Raw genomic sequence first — 20,426 nt, forward strand, 5'->3', positions numbered from 1 at the left:
TTTTGCAAGAGCAGTGACAGAGCTGTTTCAGCAGAGAAAAATACATACCCTTTCATCCAAGACCCAGAAGTTCAGAGCATTCAGATGTCTGTTTGATTTGATGGTTGGGCTTTGAACAGATAGATGCTTCACAGCCATTGCCCTTAGAGAGCAGGGAAGCTGTAGCGTGCCCATTTTACAGGCTGGGAAACTGGGACACCCAAGAGCTCAGTTGTTGGAGAGAGGAAGTCGAGAGCAGAGCTTGAAAAGGATACCAGTTCCCTGATCTCCATTTTAATTAAATTCTTTCTGCAATTGTCTTCCCTGGCAGTTTAACTGGTGGAATGTGGTCTAGCGGAGGAATTTTTGGCTGCAAACTTGACAGGAATATTTTTCTGGGCCAGATCCTTGCTTAGTGTAAATTAAGATGACTCCACTAGCTACGATTATAGTGCTAGCGATTTACTCCTCCCTCTGAGAATCTGGCCCTGGTTTGCAGACAGTGGGCAGTGTCATATAATTTGTTCTTTTTAATTTTAGTCTGTCTAGACACTTTTGCAGCACCCCTTTCTGGGAGGACTTTGTGCCAGCAGCTCTGGAGCAGCACCACACTTCTCTGGTGAGAAACGCTTAGCAGACACAGCGTGGAGGTGGCCTAGTGTGCTCAAACTCAGCATTTCACCTCCCTGGTGCGGGGTTTGGCTTTGATAGTCTCGGTGTTTCTTAGTGGAGAGGTGGCAGAGGGGATTCATGGCAGGATTTCTTCCTTGCAGAGGGGGAGCGAGTCTGTCATTTTCACCTTTTCTGACAATGTGTTGTCCCAGCTGAGTGCTAGAGAAAGATGGCTGGTGCTGATACAGCATTTCTGTGGTGGTTTTTCTTTCCAGCAATGGATGACACACCTCTCTTTGTGGGTAAGAAGGTCTTTCTCCTGGTTTTAAAGGCCATTTGCTGGTCTTGTGTTTATTATTACAGTCAGTCCTTCCCCCCACGTCGTCAGTATTTACCACTCAGCCTTTAGCTTCTCTGCTATGTTTTCTCCCACACTGAGTCACCTGGCATAGGGGTGGTACCTCTCTAGCCTTCTTCAAACTTGTCACGAGGCACACACAGGACCTAGTTTTAACAAAATTCTCAGATTTGCTGGCTGTGATTAAGCAGGTGATTAGCTAGGACTGTTTTTCTTCCCCTTCCATTCTCTTGCCAATTCCCAAGTTACTCACCAGGATTGTCTGTAGCTGTGTTTGTCAAGAGCCAAACACAGAAAGGCCACGACTTTGGCTGAGGCTCAGGAGCAGCAGCGATATATACCCTTTTACTATCATTACTTCTGCTTGAATCCAAATGCACTTAACCCCTAACCCTCATAATAATTTTACAAAATTTGCTAATCATAGAAGTCCTACCTTCTGTTGTTAACCACCTACATTGATGTGTCTGTACCCAGCCCCCAAAAGGAAGCGTCTTCATTGCTGCAGAAAAAAGCCTGAAGATAGGGATCTTAAAGTCGTTAAAAACAAAATTTCTTTTTGAGAAAACCGTAAAGCACATGCTATTTCTGGGATTCCACCTGAGCTTGATCAATACTAATGAAGCAGAGCTCTCCCAAAAAGCAGCTTGCATGGAAATAGGTAAGAGATTCTTTGTGCAATCTTAATGATTTTGAGAGAGACGTTTCTCCTGTGAATTGCTGTAGGAGCTTGCACCCCTTCCCCCAAGCTCAGCAGAGGCAAGAACATATGCCTATCCTCATGTAAGATAGCGCAGTGTTAATAATGCTGCTGTATTGATCAGATTGGACTGCTTTGTCACCAGGGACATCTGGGAGGATTTATTCAGACTCCTAAGGCTGTGCCTCCTAAAGTGCATTTTCTAGTCCTTTCACTAGGTGAAGGGTGTGTTGTGTGTTTTGTCTTAGCCTGCAGGAGCAATGCTTTCAAAAGATTTCATGGTGTCCCACCATCCGCTGCCTCTATCATTTCTGCTCTCACGGCTCCCACCTCACTCCCACTCAGAGCTGGATGTGTCTCAAGTTCCAAAATGCACTGTGGCGAGATCCAGTTGTTTGCCCTTGGAGAGTGCCCTGAGGAGCAGCCACTGGCTGCTGGAATGTGGATAAACACAGGGTGACGGGAACAGGAGAGGCTTCCTCTTTGCTTAGAAAGTGAGCAAAACATCAGTAAGAAAGCAGCGTAGAAGGGAAAACATGTGCAGGGTGGTTTTGTTCACCCCCCCCCCGGCTGTTATTCATGACCTTGTTAAAAAGATCGGTCTGTTTCAGAGACTGCACATGGTCATTTTTAAGTGTAGGGAGAAACCAAATGTGGCTTTTATTTTTCCATCTGATAACTTGCCAATTGCAGGTTTTACTTACAGAACACTCTGAGTAGTCTGAGAAGAACACGATCACCTTGATATTATATTTATGAGTAAAAATGGTATGAGGCAAAGAAAGCTCTTAGCTCTCATGCAAAGAAGACTTTTAATGCAGTTTTTGCTTCCAGGAATGCACCATTACTCGTGACAGGGAAGGGACACATTAGCAGGCTTGACAGGAGGACTGAAATGCCTAGGGGCACTCAGGGGCTTGCAGGGGCAATTTGACATCATGCTTCTTTGACAGGTGTCGCGAGCTCGGTGCTGGGTAGTGCTGGGACATCTGCAGAGAAGGGAATGGTTACAGAAATTGGAAATGGAGGAAAACCCCTGAACCTTGCTCTGGTGATGGTGGGAGCACCTCTGCGGTGCTCAGAGCAGAGCCCACGTGTTCAGAAGTGCTGCGATGTATTCTGCAGGGACTCAGGGTGGCAACCAAGTCACGAGTCATGCCTGAAAAATTGTGTCCTGAATGTGTAGGCTGCCAATAGTGCCGGCTATTGCTAAAGAAGCATGGTATGAGTGCATTGCTCTCCCTTTCTGAGTCCCAGTTCCTGGACTGCTGCGTCTGAAGCAGATCCTACCAGCAGCCCCTGCCACACGGCATTTTGACTCTCAGTACAGTTCTCATATCATGCAACCACTTGGGAAGCACAACCGCTTGGGAAATGGAGCTGGCTGGAGGCAAAGCACCAAAATGCTCCCAGGAATGATCCCTGCAAAGCAGAGGCTCAGCCTGTGGTCTCTCATGTGGCTCCTCCTCTCCCATCATAAGGGTTACCTTTGTATGTTTATAACCAAAATAAAATTGCAGCTCCTGAAAGCTATAATTTGCACTTGGGAGAACATAATGTTTGTGTTCAGCTATTGCAGAGATTGTACCAAAGCATGGTGACAGAGGTCTGAAGTGTTTGGGCACTGGCAACAGACTCCGCCTTTGTGGGCTACTTAAAACAGCTTTAGTTAAGCAGTTTTGATGATAAACAAAATGTCAGGGAGGATTGGTTGTACCATGAGGAAGAGGAACCCCTCCTGCAGTGGGAGAGGCTGTCCTTCCTCAGTTCCCGCTCTTCCCCTTCCCACAAACCAAGCCAAGAGAGCCTGGACGCAGCCTTCCAAGCCGTGACATTGGAGACTTCCATCCCATCTCAGAAAGACAATAGAGGGAAGGAGTGGTATACAGCCAACCCACAAAGGCAGGCTTATCTCGGGAGATGCTATATAGGCTTAAATAGAGTGCAAAAGGGAAATCGGGGAAAATAGGACACTTAAGGTAAACTAACTACATTTTTTAAACGTCTGAGTTGGAAATATGCCAGATAACATGTTCACTGTTGGAATTGTAATGACCACAGTATGTTTCCTCTTTTCCTTGTTGGTGAGTAGGTTTTGTTTGTTTCCTTTCTGGCGAGTGTTGAGGGACTGCAGTTCCCTGCAGTGCATGTTTGGTAGTGAGCTCAAGCTGTCTACGACGGTTTAATGGGTAAGGCTGTAGTGCGGTGAACGTGACATCTTCCAATTCCAGTCATCATCATTTGGGCCTTTTCGTCTCAGGGAAAGACACAGTATCGAGTTTCATTTGGTTTGTTCAAGGAAGATACTTAGGGATGGGGCCAGAAAGCCGAAGGCCTCAGAAGGCCTCACGGAGAACCTCTCAGCAGCACGGGTGCAGGCAGACAGGATGTTAAAAGCCTTGCCAGTGGAGACATGCATTTGCCTGGTATCATCTCCGCAAGGTGGTGCTGAGTGTTGTGTTCAGTGATGTAGCTGGAATTAATTTGGGAACCCTCCCAATTAATTTTAGGGGGAAAGTTGCCAACATAAACTTGAGGCAGGGTCTGGTGTTTTTGCACAGTATTCTCCAATACATTTCCAGGGGTATTTTGCCAGGAGAAAGAGAAGGTTTAAGAGAGAGCATGAAAAGGGACAGTGACTTGCCTTGACTGTGAGGCTCCAGCCTAAGAGTGTTGCTAAACAAGGAAAGGAGTGGGTGCTTACAGGGAAGAGAGGCTGAAAAGGAGATCCTCTCTGAGGTCCTGGAGTCAGACAGGTTTCTGAGCAGGGCTCAAACAGGTCCTGTCCTATCCTCCACCTCCTTCAGGAAGAGTAGAACTTGTGGCCTCTGTTTCCGCTGATGCTTCCTCACAGCACCCAGCCTCTGCTTTTCACCAGCCTGATTAGAGTAGCAAAGTACCACCCTTTGGGCCTTTCTACATTGTAGTCTCTGAAGACTTGGGAGTCTGCAGGTACCCACACAGGGCATTTTTATGAAGGCATGTCATGATGGCTTATCATATAGTTGGCAAATCTAACAAAAGACAGTGTTGTGCACAGAAACATCTTGAATTAACCATGGTGGCTACCTGAATGCTGGGAAGTTGTCATATCTTCCAGGAATACCAAGACATTGCATTCCTTCTAAGCTATTTTCTGGCTGCTTTGCTATTAATAACTTTGTCCTGAAATAGCACTTTCATACTGCAGCGTATTAAAATCCATAACAACTGGGTGGGTGTCCACAGTCAACAGACCGAAGAAAGTGAGCCAGCGTGAGAGCCGTGGTTGTGTAAATTGGCTCGCAGAGGTGTGCTGACTCTGAGCAGCTGGTGATCTGACCTGCCGAGCTTTCTCAAGTCAATAAATGGCTGGGCTCTTAATGGGATCTCCTGGCTTCCCGTGCCATGCTGCCGCCAGTAGCCATACAGCCTGCTGGAAACCGTGCTGACACGAGGCTGATCTCGTGATCCTTTCATGAGGAGGGAATAGTGCCTTATCCAGTTCTGACAGCACACCTTGAGTTGCTAATGATGTCCACAAAAGGCCCTGCCAGATCTCCTTTTTGTTTGATCTAATTCACTTTGGGGATACAGGTCTCCTCAGATGCCTGTGCGCAGCTGCCTGGGTTGCTGCTGAGTGGTTGGGCCAATAGTGACAGGCGCTTTACCTATGTGCTCTAGAAAATTGCTTCTAAAGAGGATGTGCTGCTTTTATGAGGGTATGTAGCAGCCCAGGTGCACTGCCTGTGAGATTTGAGGCTGAACAAAATCCCTAGAAAAGAAAAGCAATGGAAAAACACCCTTGGCTATAAGGGAGCATCCTTTGGAGGGCACCTGCATTTTGAGTGAGAGGCAAGTTTACCTACAGTGGGACATTGAAGTGTGAGGGCTGTTGTTTCTGTGCATAGATGATGAAAACTCTGACCTAGAAGTGGCAGAAACCAGTTTGTGAATACCTCCATATAGACTACCCAGATTTAACAAAAATAAAAAAAAAAAAAGGAAAAAAGAAACAAATCCATGTATCAGAATGTCTGCAGTTGGTGGTGTTTTTAAATTCTTGCCATTTTTTCATTTGGGTCACATTGTTCCTAATAAAGTAGACAAGATTTGTAATATAAAATAACCATCTCCAGCCGTCAAAGAACATGTCAAATTCTGCTTCATGTAAGCCACAGAGTTAAATGGCACTAATCAAGAGCAGAATTTCATGGAGTTTGAGTGTTGGCAAGGCTCTCAGCTGATGTAAACAGGAACCATGAAATCAGGGCTGCTCTGTGCTGATTTACCCCAGCTGAGAATCCGGTTGTGCTTCCCATGGCTTTGTTTCTAATCTTGAGGGTTTTTTCCTCAGTGCAACAGTGAAACTCAAGTCTGTTGTCTTCTCTTTTTCTTGCCCAGACTGGCATATTTATCACAGTACTACATGCATCTTCTTGCTTTAGTAAGACAACAAGTTGCCCAAATGATTTAAAAAAAAAAAAAAAAAAATCAAAAAAGCAGCAAATGGCTTTTTGTAAATGTGCTTGGACAGTTGCTGTGCTCACATTAAAGTTTAAACTTCAGCCAAACAGCCCACTGTTCCCTGCATGGCTGGAGGCAGACTTTGGTCCTATATGTTTATTATCATTTAGACATGGTATAAATGCTCTTTTATTCTTTTTTGTTCTGCCCTTACTCTACAACACATTCCCCTCCTTCCTCCTGCTTCCTGTTTCCCAGACAGGTCCCCACCTCTTCGTCCCCACAGCCAAAAATAATACAAAAGGGAACATACAAAAGGTTTTTTGAGCCATGAGATGTGATAATGAATGGGCATCATGTACAGGGTAGATACAGTAGTCCCAGCACAAAAATGTTGATCACGCAAAGTCAAGATGAGGAATTGCACATTTTTGGGTTAAGACCTCAGTGTTATGCATCCCCTTGTTTAATATGTTTTTAGGTCAGAGCAGAAGAGATGACTCACAACGCAGGACTCTTATGAAATGTACCATGTATTGAGTGTATTGATCACATCTCCAGGTTTGATTTAATAAGCTAATTGTGAAGAATTGTGCTTACAAATATGCTGTTGCCTGAGAGTGCACGAACACAACTGGTATATACATTTGTGTCAGCTGCTGAGGAGGAAATGTTAAGCTATCTCTGGATGTTAATGAAACATCTCTAAAGAGTACGTTTTTTCATTCATGATCCTATCCAGAGTAATTACAAGGAATCCAATTCTGCTGTGTAACCCCACTGCAATACTTTGTAAGGATGAATCTTAATTGAGGATCGAGACCTAAAATATTGCTCTGCTTTGTACATTCCACAGCCGTCAGCATTTGCTCTTGCATATCCATTTCCTGTGAGAAGTTTACCACACTCTGGGGCATGCTTTGAACCTGCTCCTTTGATTTCAGTGGGAGCTAGGACTGGCAATTCAAGGAGCTAATTGTGCCTTTTTGCTATTTATAATGCTAAATTAAAGCTGCTTCCAAACCGGACGACAATAGGTTAAATATACACGTGATGAAGTTTGGAGAAAAGTTTGCAGTGAGGGCTACTAGCCAGCTCACTCAAAGCCATCCAAGGTTGTTATATAAATAAATGATCTCTTCAGAAAGTTTTTGAAACATACTTATGTTACGTATGTATAATTTCTCAACTGGTCATTGTATGGCTACTTGCCATCTGGACTGCATGACAGCATGCAGGGCATGTGCTGGTGTACAAGCACACATGGGTTTTATCATATTTTGATACTAGTACAATGGGCTGCCTGCGCTTTTGAATTCTTGATTTGGCTATCCTTAATCCTTTGCTGACATTGATGCTATTTTTTGTTGTTGTGACTGGTTGCAGATATTTTTTCTATCTTTATTAAACAGTCAAAAAACAACAAAAGCCCTCCAAAGCTCTGGTTCAGTGTTTGCAGATTTCTTTCATCCTTTTTTTTTTATCGAGATGCCTATCAAATTCAGCCATGCTTAGCTGCAGTCTTTTGTTCAATATCTCACCACCAGTGCACTGAAATTCTCTATGCTTAGAGCCCAAACACCACAGATTTGTAGTGAACAAATGTGCCTTGTCCATTTAAAAGAATATTTGTTAGAGATGATATATTTCATTATCACTGTTTGGAACAAATCTTGATTTTGACTCCTTGGTTAGAGTTATGTGTTCATACTTTTTTTCTGTTTGAGATATTTGTTTTACCACCCATTTCTGCTGGTGCAAATTGCTAATATATGGCAAAATTGGTTTTGATCCTTTGAGCTTTAGAGTCTGATCACAGTCTTTGATAACCCTGGTTACACTGTGCCCCAGAGCAACATGAAAATGGCTTGTGTTTATATGAAGGTAGTGATTCTGTCCTTTAAGTAAATCTGCAGAACTTTTTACATTAAAATGCATCCTTGCTGAATGTGATTGAGGCTTCTGATTTTGGCATCTTTTATGCTCTGAAGAAAAATGCTGTGGAGAACATCCCGGGAGAAAACCATCTGGGTCATTGGTAGGAGAGTGTTCACTGAGAGTGCTGCTGTGTATGAATAACAGTGAATGGGCTGATTTGGCTAAATACATTTTTTTAAAGGTTCATTCTTTGGGCTGAGACCAAGGGGGAGAATGGGCACAGGCCATTATTATATTGAAGAAATTTGCAGACAGAGGCTTGAGTCCTGTGTAGTGTAGTCAAGAGTTAATAGACTTGTCCATTGCAGACTCTGGTGGCTGGTGAGATCCATTCAGTCAGTGTTAGACAGGACTAGCCTGATGGCTCAGGCATATGGTGAAGTTACCACAGGAAAACCAGTATTTGTGTATCAGATGATCTTTGCTGGCTGTGTGTGTGCCTGCTTTTTGCTCTTGGCAAAAGCCTGTTTGTTAAGCAAAGTTAACTTGATTAGCTTCATATATACAAGGGATTAAGAACATGCATACAGATATTTACCACGAGTTAGCTGTCATTAAGTGTCTTATTGTTGTACCTGAAAAGCGGTGTTAGCTGTCTTTTTTTTCAATGAACTATACAACACCTAGGCAAGATGTGCTAGCACATGACTAGGAGTTTTGTCTTAAATTCTTCGCAATAGAAATGATTTGCTATTGCCTGAAACTTCTTCTTACTATTCATTCATTTCAGACTGCTGTTTTCCCAAGTGTATTTTGCAAAACTACTTATTTTAATACTAAAATAGTGTTTATTTTATGCTGTCCCAAATGTTAAGATTCTGATGCGCTGCAGCTTTTTGACAACTAGCAACTGCCCAGTAAAAGTTGCCAAGAGGAAAAGCTGGAGGTTTTGGCAGCTGGGTGGGAACAGATGACAGTCTTGGAATAGATGGACAAGAGTATTGGGTTTTGTTGTTGTTCAGGAAGTAATAAAGGCTTTTGTCAGTGGGAAGAAGATGCATCTTCCAAACCTTGTTTTAGGGTTAAGGACAAAAATAGCGTGGCATTTCAGGGAAGGCAGGTGAGTTTTGAATCTCTTATTCCTCTTAACTTCAGGGCTGCCTTACAACATCCAGTTCAGTATGTGCTTCTGGCATCAGCAATGCAAGTGTCACCGTAGCTCAAAGCCTTCGCTGTTCTGCTGAAGAACAAAATACTGACAGTGGGCACTGGACCTGGTGCTGCTGTTTGCTCTGAGCTTGAGTGAACTGCAGTGGCACTGACCTTAGAATTATTGTTTTGGGTTGTCTTCAGGTTGAGGATGCTTTCTCTTCTTTTGCAGTCTTGAGAATTTCACAATTATTTAAAGTTAGAGATGAGGCCCCTTTTTTACCTGCAAGTGGAAAGCAATGGGGAAATAATGATGATTGGAATTTGACCTTCACTATTGCATGTATAATTCTGCTTTGCTCGTATAAATTATGCTGCAAAGAGAATCCTTTCAAGTATTATAAACAGAGCTGGTAGATCAGACCTGCTTGTCAACCACATTCGGCATTTTCATTCTCTGTCACAGCCTGATCTGAGTATCCAACTTCTTAATTAGGTTTTGGATAACTTCCAAGATCGGTGCTTGATGTCCAATTATATCTGCAGTAAAATGCCACTTAGAAGTAACTAGCACTTCCAGATAAGAACTTCCCATGATCTGCTAGAAAAATTCCAAATCAAGATGTTATAAAATACTTCAGCATCAATAAAACAGAGGAACCCAGTGAACATGTTGATAAGGTGTTTTCCTTGACTTTCTGTCTTAAAATCATTGTAAGTGTTTGGGCTTTGTTTTACCTTTGGCAGAACTTTACTGTTGCCACATCGTTCTGTCTTTAGCTGTGTGAAGTGCCCAGGAGTGCTGTAAAGACTTCACAACATAGGCAGGTGCTTCTGAAGCGACCTCTGATTCTTCAAGAGCCTGTCTGTCTGGGTCAAATTCTGATACACAACATGGCTGCCAATCGAGACCAGTTCTTTGGAATTCATTGGAGCAAGTTTAGAGTTAATACCCTGACAACTGAGAGTTCATTTTGGGTCATCAGTTGGAATTACGTTTTCTAGAGCTGTCTGGACCTGAACCCAAACTTGTGTCCCTGCAAAGGCCCCTGGACTATGGGCACGTCTTTCCCCCATCATTCTCTAAAGGGGAGACAGAGACGTCAGGTACCTACACTGCCTTGAGGCTTGGCACATTGATGCCGGTGGTGATCCCAGCTGGAGTCTTCATGCTGGTTGCTCTCTGGGGGAGGGTGATGAAGTCAAACATCAGCATCATGAGCGGTGACTCCAGGTCCTTCATATCTGGATTTTGAATGTTCTGGGTTGCACTTTAACCTGGACAGCCGACAAGCACCCTGAAATATAGGCTGTCTGAGCCAAGCTGAGCATCTGCAAGTCTGGGAGGGATTGGAAAGGCTGGGGTTTGTCTTGCTGTTGCAGTTAGTAGCAAAACTGTCTTGATTTCTGCTGGCGGTGGAATTAGGTGAGTGCTAAGTTCTGCTGAAAATGGTAAACATGTATCACATCTCTACTATCAGAGGCGCAGGCTGGGTTTCTCTTGAACTGTATTTCATAGTGGTGAGCATACTCAATGTGTTTCATAAATAACCTTTACTGTCAGTAGATGAGCTTTACATGAGCTCCAGAGGTAAGAATACAGGTAGATTAGAGGTCATACCTTTCTGAATTGACAGACGTACTGAATGCTGAATTTCCTTGGATCAGTGCTACTGCAAACTCTGAAAGGACTAACAAGTACGTCCTTAGCAGGCATAGGACAGTGCTCCAGTGGCTGTCTTGTACTGTCTGAAGGATCTGGTGCTGCATGTGGAAGTGTCATGGTGTGCAGTTTACATGTATTCTGCTGCTATATGTGCCCCAGAGGACTGAGATGATAGTATAATGTGGGGAGTGAAGAGATGTTATGAGTTATTAGTGTGTAGGCAGGAAACACACAGTGTTTCTTGCAGGTGATGGAAATGTGCCTCTGCTGGGAAAGTGAGCCTTTTTGCAATTGTATCCAAAACTGAAAAATCAGACCGAGACCTTGTCGGGATTGTCCACATGCTAGACTGCCATCCTTTTCTAGCTGGCTTTCTGCAAGTACGTGGGGTCTCACAAAGTCACATACTATTATTTGTCAGCCATGAATCATCATTTCTTGTAACTGGCTAAATTGAGGAGCAAGGTGCAAAGAGAATGACCCTTGTTAATCAGGGCAGATGGGTTGAACTACTAGGTCACTTTTTATCCCTAGCCTGCAAAACCAGCTTGACAGCAAACAGCAATCTTATGGATCTTCTTGTGTTCCTGAAGGGAGCCATCTTCCTCTTCCCACTGCAATTTTTGAAGTCTTTATTAATGTAAATCCTACAGGCACTATGTAAGAAAGTTTAATACCCACCAAATTGCCTGCAACATAGCAACCAAAGGGTAGTCAGACTTAATGTCACATGTGGCATGTATTACAGCCATTACACAAAGCTCCCCCTCTCTTGCATGAGTGATTAAGGAGAAGCTGGACATCCAGCAAAACTTTGACAAGAACATGGCAAGAGCAACTTGCTCCTGTCTTAGGTATCCTTGGACCATTATCCTACCAGGCTGGTAGTGGAAGTAGGAGACCTACAGGAGTTCACCATTACCTGAATCCAGCAGTTTGGGTTCATATCTCTGTGGATAGTGGTTAATATCCTGCTCCCACAAAATAGTGTGGGATAGTTTGATAGTTTTTGATGTGCTCACTGGCAAACAACTTTGTGGGAATGGGAATGGAGACCAAAGAACTCTCCTGCCCTTCCTGATGGTCCACTGGGCTGGACTGGGGACCTTGGTGGTCTCAGCCTGACTGGTTTCTCCAGTCAGAGCTCACGACAAGGGGATGGGCTTAGTTGGCCTAAAAACTGTCTCGCCAGGGCAGGAGTGAAGAAAGCAGGCTGGTTTCAAAACCCTGCCTCACTACTCCCTGGGTGATTTGGGCCAGGAGGAGGGAAGGTCGCGTAAGGTACTTGGCAGAAGGTGGGAAGTGCATATGGGGAAAGACGCTTTGTTTCTGCCGGCAACTGCCTACTCTGGCAAATGCAGCAGCAGGTAGGGCCCTGGCAGGGGGTAAAGGAAGGACTCTGGCCGTAACCCCTCGCCAGGCTTTGTCTGCCATGCAGATTAGGTGGAGGGCTTTTCTGGCTCAGCGTTGCTAGGCTCTTCCCCCCTATTGACTTGGTGGAGAGGCTGAGGGGGGCGGGAGGGAGGGACTGCATTATATTGTTTCTTTGAGTTGTTTTTTTCCCCCCTCTATGGGGAGATGGGCTTGATCCACTGGTTTTGGATTTCAGAGGCAGAAGGCAAGACATGACCAGCTGGTGTCTTGAAATGGCACAGGTGCAATGGCTGCGGGAGGGGGGAGCCAGGAATAATTACAGGTTTCTGAAGCATCAGGCTTTGCCTGAAAAGGGCTCATCGAGAAACTGCTCTTTATGGAAAATTAATGGTGAAGCTGGAAAAAACTGTCAGGCCCACTATTGTTGTCGTGGGGTAGTGATGCCTTAAAGGAGCAGCACCTCCTGCTTGCCTCGCCTCCATGGGCAGCCCGGAGCCAGCACACAGCTTTCTGATCCCACAGCAATTGAAATTTCATGTCACTGTCATCATATTTAATGGCCCTGAGTCCCTGTCTCTCTTATTTTTTTTCCCCTTTCCACCCCTAATTTGTGATTATACTTGCTCTTTCCTTTGGAAGCCTTTTATTTATTAGGCCCTTAAACCTGTTTCTACCCCACTGGGTGAAGGCTGAGTGGGCCAGAAAACCCAAATTACATGGTGTGGGGAATTCAAAAGCATCGCCATTGCTGGTGGTGGGGGTTATTCCTGAAAGACTATGGGGCATGTTGGAAAGCTGCTCCCAGAACCTGTTAGGATTCATCTGAGGACAGACCAGATCCCCAGCTAAAGCCATTCCTCATGGTCCCAGAAATGCACTTTAAAAAGAAAACAAAAAGGTTGCTTAAGGCAAGTATTAACTGCTAAATGTTCCACCGCTGGGCCTGTTTGCAGACACATCATAGATACAGTGTCATGCCTCTGAAAATAACCTACACACTGAAGTATAGCATGTCTCACTTGCATATATTGCTGTTCCATTGCTTTTTGTCCAAGTCCATCTCTACAGCTCAGGTCTATAATCAGCTATTATTTTAAAAAGAAACAACAGATAATGATCTGGCAAATTCTGTTGTGAACTTTGAAAGTCATCCCACCTGACTGTATCTGGAACCAGCAGTCCTTCTTCCTGGGTAGATTGAAAGCAATAATCTTGAATTCTCTGGCAGCTCCTCGAGACCTATGAATGGGGCCTCTTTACACTCCTGTTGATGGGACCTTTATACCCAGAAGGCAAGAGTCTCTGTCTCTCGTCATACAAAGCTTTTGTTTCTTGATCAAATGCTGGACTCTCCGGGTTGAGACGTAGTTGGGTCACCAGCGCATACACAGTCTGAAAATTTTTGCCTAAAATCCCTTTCGTAATATCTCTAGAAGTGTTCTCTGAGGCATATTTTTTAGAGGTTTTTAAAAAGTATTAGTTAGAATGTCTCTTTCTCCGCAAGTCCTGTAAAATCGCAGTGGTGGTATTAAACCAGCTAGCCTTTCAGGCAGCGAGAAATGAAAAATAGCACTAATAAACTCCATTAAAAGCTCCTGAAAGTACAGCAAACGGTTTTCTATAAACAGTAAAAGTTTATAATGTTGGTTATGGAGAACACGGCAGCGTGATGGTGCCTGTAGGCTTTATTGGGGCTAGCTCAGGGCACCTCATAATAAGGTACATTTAAGTAGGAGGCTCACCCCATCCTTGTGCTGATGATCACCACTGTGGAGATGCAGGAATGTGTTTTTATGTGGCAGCGTCTTTGACTCTAACTTCACCTACTTTTTAATAAGGTGTGTGTGTTTGAGTGCAAGTCTGGTGTCCTGTACACAGGAGAAGCCCCATTTGACCAGATGTGCCAAAAACCCTCTAAAACTGACAGTAGGTCCCTTTTTTCTGTCACATCTTTCCTTCTCTCAGGCCCTTTAAACAAGCTGTGGTGTCACTGGAAGTTTTTCTCTGTCTCCTATCTTAAAACGCTACGCTTCAGAATTGTGCTGTTTTAGGAACAGATTGGGCCCCAGCCAGCTATGCTGAGTTAAATTTGGAGTGAAAGTTAATGTTTGTGAAGGAAGAGGAAGCAGTTCTTTGGAGAGGTGACTTTTTGTTTGTACGTGGCCAGGTGATGGGACTGTTAGGATAGTTTCATATGGAAGTAACTGTTGGCCAGATTACACTTAAAACTGGAAAGGGCCTGGTATCCGTGGGACAATGTACGGACTTCCATGGAAATGTAGTGGATACTTTCTCGTTGTCATATCTTCACTTCTACCATAATATCTGCTACTGCACATGGATATTCCCACACTCTGCCTCGGAGCAGCATCAAACAGGTGCCAAATCCTCACGTCTCCCAGAATGTGACCATCATGCGAGAAGGTGCTCGTGTGCACGAGTGCTGTCTCTGAATGGCTCTGGACCACATTGTTCTCCTGCCCTAGGTGGGAGCTATACTGTAATCTCTCTCTAACTGTGGTTTCTCTTCCTCCCCTCTCCCTTCCCCTCCTGCAGACATGCCTGGAGTTGGAGCGATACCTTCAGACTGAACCGCGGAAGATCTCTGAGACTTTTGGTGAGGATTTGGACTGCTTCCTTCATGCCTCCTCAGCCCCAGATGCAGAGGACAATATCCGACGGCTGGACCCCATCCTTTTACCAGTGGAGACGAGTACATGTGACAAAAACGCCAACATGGACATTATCCTCTCACGGGACAAGCTGCTGTCTGAGACGTGCCTCAGCTTGCAGTCCACCAGCTCTTCCACAGAAGGCTACACAGCCGTCAACCAGGCCCAACTCAATGCAGTAACCTCATTAACGCCCCCTTCCTCTCCGGAGCTCAGCCGCCACCTGGTAAAGACCTCACAAACTCTCTCAGCGGTGGATGGCACAGTGACGTTGAAATTGGTGGCCAAGAAAACTTCACTCAGCTCTGTGAAAGTGGGTGTAGCAACAGCAACTGCGGGGACGATAAAAAGCGGACAAAGTGACAGTGAACAAGGAGGTACAGGGGCAGAAGCATCCCCAGAAAACAAGAAGAGGGTTCATCGCTGTCAGTTTAATGGGTGCCGGAAGGTTTATACAAAGAGCTCCCACTTAAAGGCTCACCAGAGGACTCATACAGGTACTTGTGTAGGATGCTTCTCTCATCTTGTCCTCCTGCCACCTAACCGTAACCATCTCCTTTTATTGTCAATTAGAAAAGAAAAAAAAAAAAATCTCTCTGAAAGTCTAAGCTTCTATCTAAGAAACAGGGCAGTGGAAAAATATGGTAGGCCAGCAAATGTACCCATTATTCAATAGAACAGAGGAGTTCACCATCTATCGTTAACCTGTTGGGGTTTCATATGTCTTACAGGGCTTGACACAGAGTAATTTTAGGATGCCTAAGGGATGTAGATGTATCATTCATCTTAAAACTGCAGGCATGCCAGTTTGGGATTTCAGCACTCGCTTCCCCAAGACAACTTTAAAAATGTTAATTTTAGTCAAGTGTTAATTGCTTCGGATAGAAAATAGCATGGGTGGTTTTTTGTTGCCTTTTGTATGGGGGAAGAGAAAATGTATTTCAGATCTGAGATATGCAGTTTAGGAATAATGTGTGCATGAGAGAGCACGTGGGTAGATGCAGACATGTAGGTACGCAGATGCACGCAACCTTGAGATACTCACGATCTTGGACTTCTCAGGTGATAAAATACAGTGAGAATAAGTGAAAGAATGACATGAAGTTTGAATGGAATAGTGTAGGTAGAGAGGGAATAAGAGGTATGGAAACATGTCAGGCTGTTATTTTGGGTAATATTTACTAATTTGCATATAAGCTCCACTATGGAAGCTTCTTCAAGCATACCGAATTGGTTTAGGTTTGGCTGTTCAGGATCCCCACTATCCTGTCATTTGTTTATAGTCTTCAGTAGCTTTTGGGCTGGTATTCATTGGCAGTAATAGCTGTGCAGTTTGCGTGCGTTGCTGCTTTGTTCTAAGCTTCACATGTGATGCGAGATGATAAATTCCCATTAGCACTGTCTTATCATGTGATTATTCTTGTTTCCAGAGGGATTGCTGTAATCAGTTTTCTCAATTTTACTGTAAAATGTGTGGTCTCTTACGATAACTGCACATTTAATTCACGATCTTATCATGCAGGCAGATTCCTAGAAGCGAGGTTGTTCTTGCAAGGTAGAGAATAACATGTTGGACCAGTGCAGTAAATCAAACAAATGTGTGGGTTGTTAAGAGAGCTGCATCCATCAAATGCTAGGCAGCCCCGTAAAAGTTACATGGTCTGAAGTATAAATCATATTAAGACATAAAAGGCATTGGTTTTGATCTTTTTATATGGGCTTTCTAGTGCTTTTACTGGGGATAGCCACCTTGCCAGGAGTGACCTCACTTGTAATCCAGTGATTTGAAAGCCAGTGAAAGTAGTGCAGTCATTTTAAAATCTTCAGCAAGGTGGTCAGGAGTCTCCTCGTAGCACCAGTGCCGCTGTGAGGCTGGCCCCTGCCGGGGCTGGCTGCAGGGACATCCCAGCCAAGGCCTTCCAGCAGGCGACGGGGCTCCCGTAAAGGCATAAATGCAGAGCGTGAGAGCCGTTGATGCGGTTGTCTTGTCTGTTCAGATGTGACCCCTGCATTCCTTCTTGAGCTGGAAGTGATGGGTCTCACACAGCTGTTCCTGAAGTTAACCAGGGATGTGACACGATCACTGAGAAAGGGTGAACTTGTGGAGTTTTTCTGGTTTTGTCACCCAGCAGGTGAAGATGTGGACAAGGAGTCCTGAGAGAACACTTGCAAAACCCACTACTCTTTCAACACCTCCACCCTTTGGAGTCAAAATCTTGCAAGATTTTGCATGCTTTTGAACCTAGACTTAGCTCTGGATGAATTTTGTATCTGAGGTCAAAACTTTTCCCCTTGGTAAAATCAGCATGTGAAATTTTATGTTGTACAATTAATCCATTTCTCACTGGCCCTGTGATACTTCTGTTGAATAGCCTTAGACTATACATAGTGCCATCGATATGTATGTGTCTGCCCATCCACAGCACCGCTCGACATGGTGAGAAAGGCAAGTCCACCTTTGCGGGCAGCTGGGGAAGACCTGTTTCAGATGATGAGACTGCAGCTGCCTGGGTGCAGTGCTCACACCTCCCCCTCCCAGCACCTCACCTAGTGGGTTCAGCTGTGCCTCTGATCTTGCCAGGGAAACCATCAGTGGTTTAACCAGCCCCTAAACCATTTACTAGTTTATGGGAGTGTTCCTGGTTCCATCCACCAAGTCCCAAGCAGATAGCATAACTTGTTAGGAAAGCAGGAAGGCAAAAGACGAGAGGGAATACAAACCTGGATGAGGAGCTCTCCTGTCTTTGCAGCCATATAACCACCCTGTGCCTGACCACATCCTAGCCGTGCATAGCTATGTAGAAAGCATGGTTTCATTTTGCGATGAGGACTGGACGCAGCCTTGTTGTTAAAATACATCTTTGACGCAGAACCTGGGAGCAGGTAGGCGCCTGGCTCCCATTTTTCTCTGTGGAAAGCAGATTGTCTAAATACCTTTGAACATTTACATCTTGGGAGCAATCAGAGTGAATCGAGGGGAGGGGTGTGATAGGCTTATCTAACTAGCTTATTCGAGTCCAGTGCACGATGTCATTCAGGCCCCTTCATGTTGCTTAAGCGCTCTGTTCCCCTAAAAGGCACTGACTGTTGGATGCCTTAAATCAGAGCTGGTACAATCAAGACATTAAATCTGTTCACACTGACCTCTGCAGTGGGGTTTCCCCTCAGGGACCTCCTGATTCTGGTAAAAGAGAGGGACAGAGAGGAATAGCTATGGAAATTTAGGACTGAATTATAAATGGCAGGGCTGCCTCCTTTCTCATGCATGCCTTCAGGGCTATGGACAAGGAGCCCTTTTCTCCATCGGTGCTTTGTTTTTTTCACACTGTGAGCTGAGTGTGCTGTGGGTTGCGAATGCACCCAGCAGTGCTGATGGCTAGTAGCCACTTGGCTTAGTCAGTGGCTGAGCCAGAGGGTCTGAAATGATTGCGAGATATTTTCCTTTGGCTGGTAGTTTGTTAGTATGTCATGCAAGAGCAGTCTGCCAGTGCAGGCTCTGTGTAGAAGGGTGTGAGTGCCCTGACAGACAAAGAACTCTCAGTGTGGGGTTCACAGGCAAGGAGGCAGTTGCGGGCTGGTCACCCAACTTGCACGTGCAAAGTTCACTTGCTGGATCAAAGGGATTTACTGCAGTGTATGGAAACAAGAAGACCATGGGCTGGGGAGCTGGGGGGTGGAAGGCGGCGGAAGGAGGTTGCATTCCTTTCGTTCGTATGTAAGTCTGACCAGACAGACACTGGCTGGCGTTCCTCGCTGCTGTGTATGAGCCAGGCTGGGCTGGAGGCAGTACAGACTGATAGCAGCTTGCTAGATTGGAGACAATCTTCTCTTAGGGCTTTACTTTCCTGGGGAGCCCAGAAACAGTCAGACCCCACAGCGCACTTGGTGTGTCCCCCACATTACTCTCCCACATCTCATCCATAAAAGAATCAGGACAGCGCTGTAAGGCCCATCAATGGTTGAACTGGTTATGAAACCACCTTCTGGATGACCTTTGGAGAGGGAAAAACAACCATCTGTGTGGGAGAGAATTTAATCTGGAAGGGAAAGGGAAAAATATTGTCTGGATGGAAAGGGAAATGAAAATATTTGACTGAATTCAAAGTAAGCTGGGGCATCTGAAGTGAAGGGTGTGTAAAGGAGCTAGGAGCAGTGGTGGGACTGACTGTCAGAGGGCAGCAAAGAAGCTACTGGGGAGAAATAGTGGCTGGGCCAGTAAACAGGAGGAAAAGGTGGGCTGTAGGTTTGGAAAGACCATGATGCCTATGCGAGGGTGAGGTAAAAACATCTAAAGAAGGAGCCACCAGGACTGGCACGGTAATCCAGCCCTAGCATATTCTCTCACAGTTATTCATGGAGCAGACATCAATGCAACCAATGACATTTTTGTCTCTTTTGAGAGACAGAAATTTTTGTCCAGCCCTTACACATGCATGGAGATGAATTGCCAATGTAATGGAGAGTGGAGAGGGAAGGAATTCAAATGAGCCAAAACCCATGTATAGTCATCAGTGCTTCTTAAATTAGAAAACAGGATATTGCTGGCAAGTGTCTGGATGCAAATAAGTGTAAGGGTGAGCTGGCCTGTGACCTATGGAAAGATTAGTCATGGGACGTGGCTGTGTCTCCCAGCTCAAGGACCTCTGGAGGAGATTTCTATCTCCTGACAAAATCATTCATATCGGCCTTCCTTGCGGTAAGGTACAGGGGAAGGATGGTGTGGGTGCTTTCTGGACAGAGATAAAGCATCACATATAAACTGACCAGAAAAACCCTAAGTTTGGGATAGTGATAGAAAATTATCCTTAGGGGGTTCTGCTGGGATTTTCATTTTATGAGTATCAGAAGATTTTGGGGTTTTTTCTTTATCCATCTAAAACCAGGATCTGTTACAACCTAAGCTCAAGTCTGAGAAACAGCAGTTGGGCACCTCACATCTATATTTAGGTTTCTAAAGCCTAAACAGGTGGGAAATGCCCATGTAAATAGATGTTACGAGTCTACATGCGATCTTAAGATAGCACTTATTTAAGTGGAGTTTGTTTCACTTTGTCAGGACATCTTATTTTAAATTATATAGTTCTTTGATCCAAAGTGCTGGGTGAGAGTAACTAAAACAAACAAATCCACCCTGCAGGAAAACAAATTACTACATTTGCAACAAAAAGATGAGACACAAGAGTATTAGAGAGAGCGTTAATGAACAGGAAGGTTTTTGAGATGGGATTTAAAACAACTGAGAAGAGCTTTCCCAAAGTGTTGGAGATAGAAGAGGAAGTGTCCAGAATTTGGAAATAATCAGCAAAGACCAAATTGAGGAGAGTAGGCTGGATGATAGATAAAGAAGATTAATATGAAGTAAAGGAGTAACAGAGAAAATGAAGACTATCTGTGTCAGTGATACCACACAAATAGGAAGCTGCATTGCTGTATTGTGTTAGTGTGGTAGCACCCGTGGACAGAAAGGCAGTGAAGAGAAAGAAAAAGCAAATAGCCAAATGCAGTACCAATTCTGCAGGATGCAAGTTTTTGAATAATGACTTAGGGAAAAGCATTTGGGAGAACAGTATAGGTAGCACAGGAGAAGTGAAA

The 20,426-nt window shown here is 44.6% G+C and overlaps 1 protein-coding gene across 5 annotated transcripts in view; it reads left to right on the plus strand.

The window, feature by feature from the left end:
* Positions 1-20,426, plus strand: part of KLF7 (KLF transcription factor 7) — a 65,654-nt gene that overhangs the window by 15,724 nt on the left and 29,504 nt on the right. For all 5 annotated transcript variants that reach the window (XR_012629442.1, XR_012629444.1, XR_012629443.1 and 2 more), the window contains exon 2: positions 14,719-15,331. Coding sequence is in view for 2 of the 5 variants with exons in the window: in XM_074872956.1 (XP_074729057.1) it covers positions 14,719-15,331 (613 nt within the window). In the remaining 3 variants the exon portion in view is untranslated. The remainder of the gene's footprint in view (positions 1-14,718; positions 15,332-20,426) is intronic.

The sequence above is a fragment of the Strix uralensis genome, chromosome 6 (assembly GCF_047716275.1).
Source record: "Strix uralensis isolate ZFMK-TIS-50842 chromosome 6, bStrUra1, whole genome shotgun sequence".
NCBI lineage: Eukaryota > Metazoa > Chordata > Aves > Strigiformes > Strigidae > Strix > Strix uralensis.